The sequence below is a fragment of the Canis lupus genome, chromosome 18 (genome assembly GCF_003254725.2).
Source record: "Canis lupus dingo isolate Sandy chromosome 18, ASM325472v2, whole genome shotgun sequence".
Taxonomy (NCBI): Eukaryota; Metazoa; Chordata; class Mammalia; order Carnivora; family Canidae; genus Canis; species Canis lupus.
In genome coordinates this window covers 13,216,544-13,229,742 of record NC_064260.1, presented here as the reverse complement: position 1 = coordinate 13,229,742, position 13,199 = coordinate 13,216,544, and the positions used below count along the sequence as shown (strand labels likewise).

Below are 13,199 nucleotides of genomic sequence, written 5' to 3'. Positions count from 1 at the left end.
AGACTGTTATACCTAATATAATTGGTCCAGTTTTATTTTATACTCATGTTATAAAGAATACATCAGTATAAGATGATATAAATGGGTTGAATATAGTATGAACTATTCCCTATTATAAATCAAAGGGGAAAATAAATAAATAAATAAATAAATGGGAAACTATTAATTTAGCTCTCAGTAAATTTTAAAATACAGACTACTACTTACAAATAAAAACTGTTCTAAGTAGGTTCCAATTTCAAAAGATACTTACTAGAAATACTGTGAGGAAAAAAGCATTAATTTCTAAACAAATACTATAGAAAACATATGGCATAATTCTAATATTTTTCATCTTGACTTATTTATAATTTTATATTATTTTAAATATATATATTCACTGGTTTATTTATTTATTTTAAAGATTTTATTTATTTATTCATGAAAGACACAGAGAAAGAGAGGCAGAGACGCAGGCAGAGAGAGAAGCAAGCTCCACACAGGGAGCCCAACGCGAGACTCGATCCTGGGTCTCCAGGATCACGCCCTGGGCTGAAGTCGGTGCTAAACCACCAGGCCACCATGGCTGCCCTATTCACTGGTTTCATTAAATTAGTAAGAATTTTCAATACCAAGATATTTCCTTCTTAAAAACCTTGAAATTGCAAAAACTAGTAGTATAAGAAAAACTTTCTGTTCAGAACCTTTTCCTCAAAAAGAGATTACACATAGATTTAGAGATGTTGGTTCAGATATCACTCTTCAATGACCCAGAGCACCAAATACACATCATCCTCTACTCAAAAGTTTAAACTTCTCTGAGGACTTTAAGGATCATTATTTGGGGACTCCAATCATCCTAAAAATCCTGCACTTTCTACAAAGGTTCTGGTGCCACCAGTAATTATTTTCACTAGAATAATAATGTTCTTACATGGCAGTTATGTAATTAGCAAAATATCTGTTCATAAGTAAAGGAAAAGGATAAAGAAATAACAGCAAATACAGTGAAGTTTATGTGCTATTTCTGCAATATGTGACAGGTATTTTGAGGAGTTTTATGTCATTTTGTTTTTTACTTTTCTCTTCTGGAAATCCCAAGTATTTAGGATCAAAAGTTATTTTGGACTTTTCACAAAAGACTGATCTTTTTAAAATATACATGAGTACAATGATTTCTAAGAGGGACTTAAGTTTCTTTTCATAAACAGTGCCATAAAAGAACAAATAACTGAACTGGAAATTTACATTAAAATTTATGTATAAATATGTGTGTGTGTATGACTATATTTTTATTTTATTTTTTTTAATTCAGAATTTTAATTATGTACATAAATAGCAACATGAGAACCAGGAGTTCTAATGCTGGACATTATCTCTAGGTGAAAGGATTTCCGATTAGTCCACTGGTAGTATGGTATCACCCAAGATAACAAAGAAGCCTGGTATAGTTTTTCCTGAAGAAGAAAGCCAATTTACTACATTCAGTACTGACTTCTCTGCCATTTTTCTGTAGAAAATGCATGGAGTTTCCAATGTTTACCTATAACTGATTAAAATGGGCAGAGCATGGAGCATTCTACTTATTTCCAGGTGAATTCTTCACATTTCCTGGCTTTTGAAAGTTCTCCTTCCACAAATCTTCTACGACTATGTATCCTCGTAAACCCCAGTCATATAATTTCTCCCCACTGACCTGGACAAATACAATGGCTTGTTGTGGATAATAAAGAGAGGCAGCTAGTCCCATGAACCCAGGTGGATACACCAGCTTCTTTATTTTTGACCCTCTAGCCAAAAGAAGTCCAACAATGCCAGCAAAACCAATAACACCAAGTCTTGGAAAAAATCCAGGAGGTGCATTTTGTAGATATTCATAGCTGTCTAACCCCCATTGAACCAAGCTCTGCATCTTGGGCTTTGTTTGTAAGTACATTTCCTGACACCAACTCGTATATGGCTCGCAATAATGTCGGAGATGTGAAATGCTTTCTTCAAGCTGGGTCCTTGGCTCCTCCACATATTTAGATTGACCCTCAGGAACCGAGTAGAGTGAAAGCTCATTAACCTTCACAGAAGTTTTGTGAGGTGAGTCCCTTTTAGGTGACGCATACACTTTAAAGGTGAGCAGACTCAGGCTGGCTGGCCCCACAGACCTCCGAATTACCTTGAACATGTTGCTGGCAGAGGTGGCTCCGGCGGGGTCCTGTATTTTTAAATAGTCTAATAGTGTTTGAAAGCTCAATATTCACTGGTTTGATTCTTAATTCAATAAGAAATGTTGTGAGTTAATGTAAAGGTTGACTAAAAGTAAAACATATATCCCTGTTTCTAATTATCCTTTAAAATTGGTAGTAATTCACACGCATTTAAAATCTGGCACAGGGATGCCTGACTGTCTAGGGGTGAGCATCTGCCTTTGGCTCAGGGTGTGATCTCAGTTCCGGGGAGCAAGTTCCACATCAGGCTCCCTGCAAGGAGGCCTGCTTCTCCCTCTGTCCAGGTCTCTGCCTCTTTCTGTGTGTCCCTCATGAATACATAAATAAAATCTTTAAAATAAATAAATAAATAAATAAATAAATAAATAAATAAATAAATAAATAAATCTGGCCCATAGAAGTTTCCAGTGTTCATTCACAATAATAACTGATGAGAATTTATATATGAGTTGGTATGTAGAAACTTTATCCAATGTAATAATATCACAAAGTATCTTTATTTATTTATTTTGTATTAATTTTTAAAGATTTTATTTATTTATTCATGAGAGACACAGAGAGAGAGAGAGAGGCAGAGACACAGGCAGAGGGAGAAGCAGGCTCCATGCAGGGAGCCCCACGTGGGACTCGATCCCAGGTCTCCAGGATCACGCCCTGAGCCAAAGGCGGTGCTAAACTGCTGAGCCATCCAGGCTGCCCACATAAGTATCTTTAAATGTAACTATTCCTTTTTATTTTGTTCTTTTCTTTAGAATCTCTTGAATATAACAGTTTCATTATAATTGTTCTTATCCTGTTAGTAAAATATTAGCCAAACTATTAAAAAGGAGCAAAAATATATATAAAGGATTAGTGAAAGCTTGAAATCAAGCCACTCCAATAAAGAATAAATTAATTAATCTGGGTAGAAAGATGACCAAAATCAGAAGAAATTAAGGCTAAAACAGCATCTGCATATGCTTGCCTATAAACATGAAAGCCTTATACTAGTTATCCATTCTAACACTAGATGTAAGAAATTAATAACTATACAATACACTATATGAATCCCCATAGCAATTGGCTTGGAAAGTGAGAGTGACTGAATTTCCTGAGTTCTTGCAAAAAGAAAATTTAAGTCCCTCTTGGAATACAAGACAGGGGAAGACAGCAACTGAGTAGAAGTACTCTAGGCTTATCAAATCATCCTAAATACCCCAGAAATTGACCTGAAGACTGGCAAAACAATTAAAGGTAGAAAAGAGGTCTCACTGAAGAAGGTAGGAAGTACAGAGACACAGTTTGGGAAAGAAACTGATTGTGGCCATGGAGTGGAAAGGGAGCTGCCATTGTGGAGAAAGGCAAGAGACAGAATAGCACACAGGGTAGCACAGAGGGCAAATGAATCCCTAAAGCAATTGGCTCGGAAAATGAGGGGCCAAGTTATGTGAATTCTTGCAACCATCAGGGCTTAAACCTGGAGTTCTGAAGATCAAAAGGCGTGGCTTGGGGATAGCTTGAAGGCATTAGGGCTGCCTTTGAAAAGAAGGCATGTAAACAACCTGTGGACATACAGCATGTGAAATAGCAACCTGAAGAGCACCTAGAGCACACAATGGGGAGGTTATCTGCTCATGTCAGAGCTTTTTCTAGAGAGGCATCATTCACGAAGAGACCTCACCAGGAACAAAGAAACTGGCTGGCACCATTTCACTTCAGCACACCTCAACACAAAGACAAGGTCATGTGGGGGAAACTGTGCAACACCCACATTCTCTACTTAACTTCCTTATGCCAAGACTGCCCCCCACCACTCCAATGGAACTGCTCCTCCCAGTCACACCTGCCTCAGTCATAGCAGCAGGCCCTCTCACCAACAAGACCAGTCCAAACCCTTGCCAACACCATGTCTCCCAACCTGGGAGTTTTGCAGAGTTTCAGTTCCAGCGGCAGTGTCAATAGGTCTCATTTCACAAGCAGACTAGAACAAATCCAGTTAAAATGCATCATATTCAGTCCAGGGACCAAACACTGCCCACAAGAGGCAAAGACAGCCTCTGCAAATGACTGGCCTGAAGGATGAAGTGGTCAGGACACAACTGCTGATCACATGCAGCACACACTGTAGACACTCCCGGAAGTGCCAGAATGTGGGGAACAGGAGGCCCTACATAGCAGGGCACTATAGAACCTGTTCTTCATAAGGCCATTACCTTCAAGAAAAGGAGACATAACTTTCCTAACACAGAGAAACAGGTACAGAGATTTACACAAATTCAGAAGACAGAGAAATTTATCTCAAATGAAAAACCAGGATAAGGCCATGCATGGCCAGAGATTTAGGCAGAACACATATTAGTAACACACTTGATAGAGAATTTAGAGTAATGATCATAAGTCTACTCACTGGACTTAAGAAAAGAGTGGAAGACATGCGTGAGACTCTTAACACAGAGATAAGCAATAATGTAGCAAAGATAAATGACTCAATAAGTGAAATGAGGGATCCCTGGGTGGCGCAGCAGTTTGGCGCCTGCCTTTGGCCCAGGGCGCGATCCTGGAGACCCGGGATCGAATCCCATGTCGGGCTCCCGGTGCATGGAGCCTGCTTCTCCCTCTGCCTGTGTCTCTGCCTCTCTCTCTCTAACTATCATAAATAAATAAAAATTAAAAAAAAATAAATGAAATGAAATGAGAAACACACAGGCTGGAAGAAACAGAGGAACAAATTCGTGACCTAGAAGACAGAGTAACAGAAAGTCATCAAGATGAACAAAAGAGAAAAAAGAATGATGGAAAATGAGAATAAACTTAGGGAACTCAATGACTCCATCAAACATAGTAATATTCTCATTACAGGAGTCCCAGAAGATGACAAAGAAAAGTTTATCTGAAGAAATAATAGATGAAAACTACTGCAATATGGGGAAGGAGACAAATATCCAGAACCAGGAGGCACAGAGAACCTCCAATAACATCAAGAAAAGCAGATACACACCAAAACATATTACAATTAAAATAGCAAAATATAGTACAAAAAAGCCCTAAAGGTAGCAAGACAAAAGAACACAGTTACATAAAAGGGAAACTCCATAAGGCTACCAGAGGATTTTTTAGCAAAAACTTTCCAACACAAAAGGGAATGGCATGATATATTCAAAGTACTGAAGGGAAAAAACCTGAAGCCAATAATACAATATTCAGCAAGGCTATCCTGCAGAATAGGAGAGATAAAAATTTTCCCAAACAAAAACTAATGGAATTCATGACCACTAAGTCAGTAAAGGAAGAAATATTAAAGGGGATTTTATCAGTGAAAAGGAGAGAACAAAGTAATAGTATGCTATGCTAAAGTAAGGAAACACAAAAGCAATAAAATAAATAAATAAATAAATAAAAATAAATATTTTTGTAAAAAATCTGTCACTATATAATCCTAAAGGTGACAATCCAACAAGAAGATGTAACATTGTAAATATTTATGCATCCAAATACATAAAACAGTTACTAACAAACCTACAAAATAAAAAGGTGTGAAATATGACAACATATCTCTAAAACATGGGGAGGAGAGGAGTAAACATGGAGGGAGGAGGTTCAAACTTAAACAACCATCAACTTAATATAGACTGCTATATACAGAAGACGTTATATACAAACCAAATGGTAACCACAAATCAAAAACCAATAATATACAAAGAAGAAAGAGAAAGAAATCCTAATATATCACTAAAGAAAACCAGTAAACCATGAAAGAAAGACAAGAAAGGATCAGAGAAATCTTCAAAAATAACCATAAACAGGTAATAAGTGACAATAAACACATCTATCAATAATTACTTTGAATGTAAATGACATAAATGCTCCAATCAAAAGACATAGGGTGACAGAATGGCTAAAAAACAAACAAACACAAGACCAAGGGGGCACTTGGGTGGCACAGATGGTTAATTGTCCGACTCCTGATTTTGGCTCAGATCATGATCTCAGGGTTCTGTGACTGAGCCCCGCATCAGACTCTGGGCTAGGGATGGAGTCTTCTTGGAATTCTCTTTCCCTCTGCCCCTACCACACTCCCTCTCTCTCAAAAAAACAAAAACAAAAACAAAAAAACAAAACAAAACAAAAACAAAAACCAAAAAACAAAAAGAAACAAGACCAATCTGTATGCTGCCTACAAGAAACTCACCTTAGGCCTAAAGGCACCAGCAGATTGAAAGTGGGAGGACAGAGAAACCTCTATCATGCAAACAGATTTCCAAAGAAAGTTGGAATAGCAATAATTGTATTGGATAAAACAGACTTTAAAATAGTCTGTAACAGGGATCCCTGGGTGGCGCAGCGGTTTGGCGCCTGCCTTTGGCCCAGGGCGCGATCCTGGAGACCCGGGATCGAATCCCACATCGGGCTTCCGGTGCATGGAGCCTGCTTCTCCCTCTGCCTATGTCTCTGCCTCTCTCTCTTTCTCTCTCTGTGACTATCATAAATAAATAAAAATTAAAAAAAAATAGTCTGTAACAGGGACGCCTGGGTGACTCAGCGGTTGGGCACCTGTCTTTGGTTCAGGTCGTGATCCTGGGATCTCAGGATCTGGGATTGAGTCCCACATCGGGCTCCCTGCATGGAGCCTGCTTCTCCCTCTGCCTATGTGTCTGCCTCTGTCTCCCACTCTGTGTCTTTCATGAATAAATAAATAAATCTTTAAAAAAAATAAAAATAAAAAATAAAATAGTCTGTAACAAAAGACAAAGGACACTATATAATCCTACAGGTGACAATCCAACAAGAAGATATAACATTGTAAATATTTATGCATCCAAATACATAAAACAGTTAATAACAAACATAAAGGAACTAATTGATAATAAATAATAACAGTAAGAGACTTTAACACTTCACTTATATCAATAGATAGATAATCTAAACAGAAAATCAACAAAGAAACAAGGCTTTGAATGACACACTGGACCAAATGGATTTAAGAGATATAGTCAGAACATTCCATTCTGAAACAGCAGAATACATATTCTTTTCGGGTACACACAGAATATTCTCCAGAATAAATCACATACTAGCTCACAAAGATATAAAGACAGAACAAGAAGGAAAACTTCCAAATTCATTCTATGAAGTCAGCATTGCTCTGATCTCCAAACCAGATAAAGACACCACTAAAAAAGATGTGATATATACAGAGACACACACAAATACTGGAATATTATTTGGCCACGAAAAAAAAAAATGAAATCTTGCCATCTCCAACAACATGGATGGAGCTAGAGTATAATGCTAAACAAAATAAGTCAGAAAAGACAAATACCACAAGATTTTACTCATACGTGAACAAATTAGCAAAAGGGGGAAAAAAGAGAGATAAACCAAGAAACAGACTCTTACCTAAAGAGAACAAACTGATGGTTACCAGAGGAGAGGGAGGCAGTGGGATGGATGAAATAGGTGATGGGGACTGAGGACTGCACTTGTTGAGGATGAGCACTGGATGATTTTTGGAATTGCTGAATCACTATACCCTAAGCCTAAGCCTAAAATTAATATAATACTATAAGTTAACTAAATGAAATTTTAAAAACTTTTAAAAATTACTATGTAAATTGACAAAAGCATCTTGTTTCTTTCATACAATTAAAAGCTAAATATGAAGCAGGATAATGTAAGTAGGTATATACTAATAGAAGTACATGTGTAAAAATGAGTTTACACAGCAGGTCTGAGATTGCTATAGCTAGAATGCCTACTTGCAAGGATGGTTCTTGGCTGGCACCTGGGACTTGGATTTTTTGAGAAAGTCCTCATAACTCTCTGATAGGAACGCTCACTATACCTAAACTGTTTATACAAATAAAGTGGTTTACACTGAACAGCTACTTTTCTTTTGGGAGTCTGGAATTTTGGTTCATGGCTGGCAGTAACTGATTAAAACTCTGAATTCCTGGTGCAAGGTGAGCTTCCCTAGAGGACATTTTGTACATCCTGTTACCACGTGCTACCAGAGGAATTAAAGGTGTCCTGTCTACCTCCAGTGGGAGGACTCTTAGAAGCTTGCAACTACTTGACTCTAGACTTCATCCTATTTGTCTTTTCCCTATTGCTTATTATCCTTTCTTGAAGCTGATTTTGATTCAAATCCTTTCACTGTAATATATCACTGCACAAGCACCACTATAGACTGAATACTGTGAGTCGTCCTAGCAAATGACCAAACTTGGGGGTGGTCTTGGAGATAACACAATATATAAAATGTTTAAATTTTGAACTTACAAAGGAAATAATACTGTAACACTGGAAACTTAGAGAATTTTTTTCTTTGGAACACTTATGTGTCAGGATTATATGATGAACAGAATAATTAATTAGTCTATAATTCCTTATTAAAATATATCAAGATGAATGAATAAAATTTAGAATCAGGGATTTCTATGCATAGAAGTAATTCTTATGGCCCATGAGGCCAGTAGCTTGGTGGATGACAGAAGGGAGAATTTCAGAATATGAAAAACGGGATACAGCAATGTGCTTTATAAGAAAAATTAACAACTGAATGGGTTCCGCCACTTTCAGTAAAGACTTTGTAAGATATAATAACTACTAATAAATCTCTTATTTACTCCAAATTTGCACCTTATTCTCTAATAGAACTTTTAAAAATATTTACAGTAAATCATTTATACGATGGAAAATTAGAAATCAATTTATGCATTTAGAAATTAGTCTATAAAAGGTATTACTGGTAGCATTTACTCAATAAACAAGTATGTTTATACATATGTTATAAAGAAAGTATGTTGTTAAAAAAAAAAAAAAGAAAGTTTGTTGTTGTCAAGAAATAAAATTCTAGGGCAGCCCAGGTGGCTCAGTGGTTTAGCACCGCCTTCAGCCCAGGGCCTGATCCTGGAGACCCGGGATCAAGTCCCACATTGGGCTCCCTGCATGGAGCCTGCTTCTCTCTCTACCTCTCTCTCTTTCTGGGTGTCTCTCATGAATAAATAAATAAAATCTTTAAAAAAAAAAAAAAGAAATATAATTCTAGGGACACCTAGGTGGCTCAGCAGTTGAGCCTTTGGCTCAGGGTGTGATCCTGAATCCCAGGATTAAGTCCCACATCAGGCTCCCAGCATGGAGTCTGCTTCTCCTCCCCCTGCCTATGTCTCTGCCTCTCTCTGCGTCTCTCATAAATAAATAAATAAAATCTTTAAAAAAAGAAAATATAATTCCAGGTGTGCCTGAGTGGCTCAGTCTATTGAGTGTCCGACTCATTTTATTTTTTTATTTTATTTTATTTTATTTTATTTTATTTTATTTTATTTTATTTTATTTTATTTTATTTTATTATTTTATTTTATTTTATTTTATTTTGAGTGTCTGACTCTTGATTTCAGCTCAGGTCTAGATCTCAGGTCATGAGATCAAGCCCCACTCCACTAGGTGGAGCTTGCTTGGAATTTTTCTCTCTCTCCCCACCTCTCTCTCAAAAAAAAAAAAAAAAAAAAAAAAAGGAAAAAGAAAAAGAAAAAGAAAAAGAAATACTATTTCTATGGCTATTTGACAAATAAGCAAGCACTCTGTAAGGTAGGAATACAAATAATGCTTGTTCCTGTCTTCTGCATTTTTCCATAAAGAGATAAAAATATTTTCATTTAAACATACCTTAACTATTTCTTCAATGAAACAAATATGAGAAACAGGATCTCTCTTCTTGGCTAATATTTTTTGTAGATGTTGTACCTAAAAACAGCAGAAACAGGGAAAATGTACATAACTGGGTATTTTCAAAATGAAACAAATGTAAAGCTTAGGCACCAGAAACAGCAAGGGAAGGAAAGGACATTTTGTTAGGGCCTCTACATATATTATAATCAGCTAATGTAGGTATTTTGAAAGCTTGGAGATTTTCAGAAACCTTCGGAAGGTCACACGACTTAGAATTCAAGGCATTAATCCGTAATTAATGTTCTTTCTATTCTCTAAAATAGTTACCTGTCCACAAACAGTACAAATATGATCCACAAGTTTCTCCATATTGGTCCAGAGGGAAGCACGGAAAGCTGCAGTGTTTCCTGGGGTTGGCATAGTAGATCGTCCAGGTCCCCCTGTTTACAAGTGACAAAGAAATATGAAAATAAAAATTTTCAAATATAACAAAATCTGTTATTACAAAAAGCATATCCAAGCTAAAAATAATAAAAATATTTTTTAAAAAAGATTTTATTTATTTATTTGAGAGAGAGAGAATGCAAGAAAGTATAAGCAGAGGGAGGGACAGAGGGAGAAGCAGGCTCCTCACTGAGCAGGGAGCCTGATGCAGGACTCAATTCCAGGACCTTGGGATCATGACCTAAGCTGAAGGCAGAGGCTTAACCAGCTGAACCACCCAGGCACCCCTGAAATAAATAAAATCTTTAGAAACAGAAAAAGAAAACTATAAATTCCAATCCAAATTAAGTTTTAAAGACATATGGAAGAGCCCATGACTGATTAGTTTATCCTGTTTTAAAAAGGGCAAGAAATCAAGACAACCAGAGGCTGTGTTTTAAAGCTGCTTCATTAGTTTTTCAACAATTCTAAGTTTAGAAAAGAATTACATGTATCCTCAGCAAAGAGATGCTATTATTTTTTAGTCTAATAATAGTGGAAAGCAATAAAAGAAAACACCTATGAGAGAGATATTGGTTTTAACAATGAATAACTCCTGTTTGAAATCAAGGTCTAATTAATGTTAAAAATTATTTGCAGTGCTGTGCAGACCATTAAGGAAAAGCATAAAGGGACTAGAGAGGTAATCTGTAACAATCTGCAATTATTGCATATGTAATACACAGAATGAACTCAACAATGAAGAAGGGGTACATAGTGCCTTTGTGAAAGTCAGAAAATACTAATCAAATACCTGGAATATGCATAGCTTAGTTTTATTATAAAGAATTATGAGACATATCAACCTATCACTCTCTTAATAGTAAATACAACCAGATACAGAAAGTATTATTTTCTGCTTATATTTGGAGAAACTGAAACAGAAAAAACGAGATCATAGTCTTTGGTTCAACTAGTTCTAGAGGTTTCATTTTTCTTACTTACAACCTCAGTACTTAAAGATTTTTATCCTCACAAGCTAAACACATCTTGTTCAAGATATAAACATGATAAAAATAATCAACTGAACATAGAAGAGCTATATAAAGGAAGAGGAGAAAGAATAATTTAAACAGAAAAACTGATGCCATTATCAGTTAGCTTTAGGAGAATCAAGAAACAAAAGAGTGTCATAAACTAAGTTTTATTAAAATGATAGAAGAGGGGCACCTGCATGGCTCTGCAGTCAGTTAAGTATCTGCCTTTAGCTCACCTCATGATTCCAGGCTCTGATTAAGCCTTGCTTTGGGCTCTCTGATCAGTGGGGAGCCTGCTTCTCCCTCTCCTTCTGTCCCCCCACTCAGTGCTCTCTCTCTAATAAATAAAACCTCTTTTAAAAAAAAGCTTAAAAAAAATAAAGTGATAGAAGAAACCAAGAATTCCTTAAAAAAAAAAAAAAAAAAAAAAAAAAGCAAAAAACCAAAACCTAAGAGTGATTTCTGGTTACCAATGGTAAAGTCATTTTTCTACTCTCTTCCCTTAAAAGCCAATGAAAATAAGAACAAAAAAGAACTACAGAAAAAAATATACTTCAAAAAAAGGAAGAAACAAAAAACAAGGAATCAATTAATACCTCAAACTTGAGATTATGTATGCCAAATGCTGTGGATAAATCAAAATGAAGAAGGAACCAGATAGCTGTCCTCTTAGACCATTAGCAAAAACAAAACTGCCCTTAAAATTAATAGTAAAAATTTAAGCAAGCTATCCAACAAATTCTTTGCTTAGAGCTGCAATAGGGTGACATGCATGAGCCAGGGAAGAAGCTAAAAAAGGTTTAATATTGCAGTATGGCAACAAAGAAAAACTGAAGGAGAAACCATAATAAAATGATATTTACACTGTATAATAAATAACCCTCTAGTTTGCAGAGACTCTTAGAGGTAAAATGAGGTGAAAGAGGAAAGAAAAGCAGAGAATGTGAAGTTTCCACACAAAAATTGCCTAAATGGCTTTTCAGGGACTCACATTAAGCTCTAGAATGATCCAAAGTTTGAGGAAAGATGTGTTTCCAAGATAGAAGGAATTAAGTTGATGAATGGATACTAAACATAAAAACTTAATCCTAGTTATAGTTTGTCTTCATCTCTCTATATAACCATCCCAGTATTATTCTTCAACAAACAGCCAGTACCTTGCAAAGATGAGTAACAATGAGAAACAAATACAGAACCTAATACAGATTAAGAGGGAAGGAAGAGGGAAGGAAAGGAATTTAAGTTGCCCAAGAAATTCCCAAAGGAAACAACAGGAAGAGTTACTCAGTTTTACACTGTCTCAAAGTAACTACAGGGAATATTGTTAGTGTAAATACATAACAGACTTTAAGAACACATTAGAAATAACAATGCAATATAATGATCAAAGGTGAAAACACAATCAGAAATGGGAAATGAGCAAGAGAAAAATCATATGAAATAAGACCAAAAGATACATAATAATTATGGAAAAGATATTAGAAATGGAAAGCAAATAACATGGAACATGCGCATAATTAAAGTTCCTGAAAAGAAATGAAAAATAAAAATATTCAAATATACAATTAAAGTAAACCTATAAAAGAGAACATATTCTAATTCAGAAAAAAAAATGATACAAAGCATTTGATGTCAAGATATATCCTAAAGAAATTACTAAACTTCAAATATAAAGAAAGATCCATATGGACGTTGTTAAAAAATAAAATTCAACTGACTAAATTTTAAAGATTTTATTTTATTTATTCTATTCTGTTCTATTCTATTCTATTCTATTCTATTCTATTCTATTCAATGATTCATGAATCAGGCAGCAACAAATCTAGCAAATAGAAAGGAGCTCTCAGGAGCTGTACGAAATGAAAGACTTATAGGCAGAAGGGAACAGGAACAG

The 13,199-nt window shown here is 35.8% G+C and overlaps 2 protein-coding genes across 4 annotated transcripts in view; both read right to left on the bottom strand.

The window, feature by feature from the left end:
* COG5 (component of oligomeric golgi complex 5) overlaps window positions 1-13,199 on the bottom strand; it is a 297,897-nt gene that overhangs the window by 113,792 nt on the left and 170,906 nt on the right. For all 3 annotated transcript variants that reach the window (XM_049096361.1, XM_035701303.1, XM_049096362.1), the window contains 2 exons: window positions 10,173-10,285; window positions 9,843-9,920 (listed from right to left, as the gene is read on the bottom strand). In XM_049096361.1, coding sequence (XP_048952318.1) covers window positions 9,843-9,920; window positions 10,173-10,285 — 191 coding nt within the window. The remainder of the gene's footprint in view (window positions 1-9,842; window positions 9,921-10,172; window positions 10,286-13,199) is intronic.
* Window positions 1,280-2,207, bottom strand: LOC112661334 (MICOS complex subunit MIC26). Its single transcript, XM_025449375.3, has one exon. It carries the CDS (start codon window positions 2,153-2,155, stop codon window positions 1,559-1,561), a length of 597 nt encoding a protein of 198 aa, XP_025305160.1. The 5' UTR covers window positions 2,156-2,207; the 3' UTR covers window positions 1,280-1,558.

What these genes read in the sequence shown, in the direction of transcription:
- LOC112661334 (XM_025449375.3), bottom strand. Translation starts at nt 2,155, where the DNA reads ATGTTCAAGGTAATTCGGAGGTCTGTGGGGCCAGCCAGCCTGAGTCTG.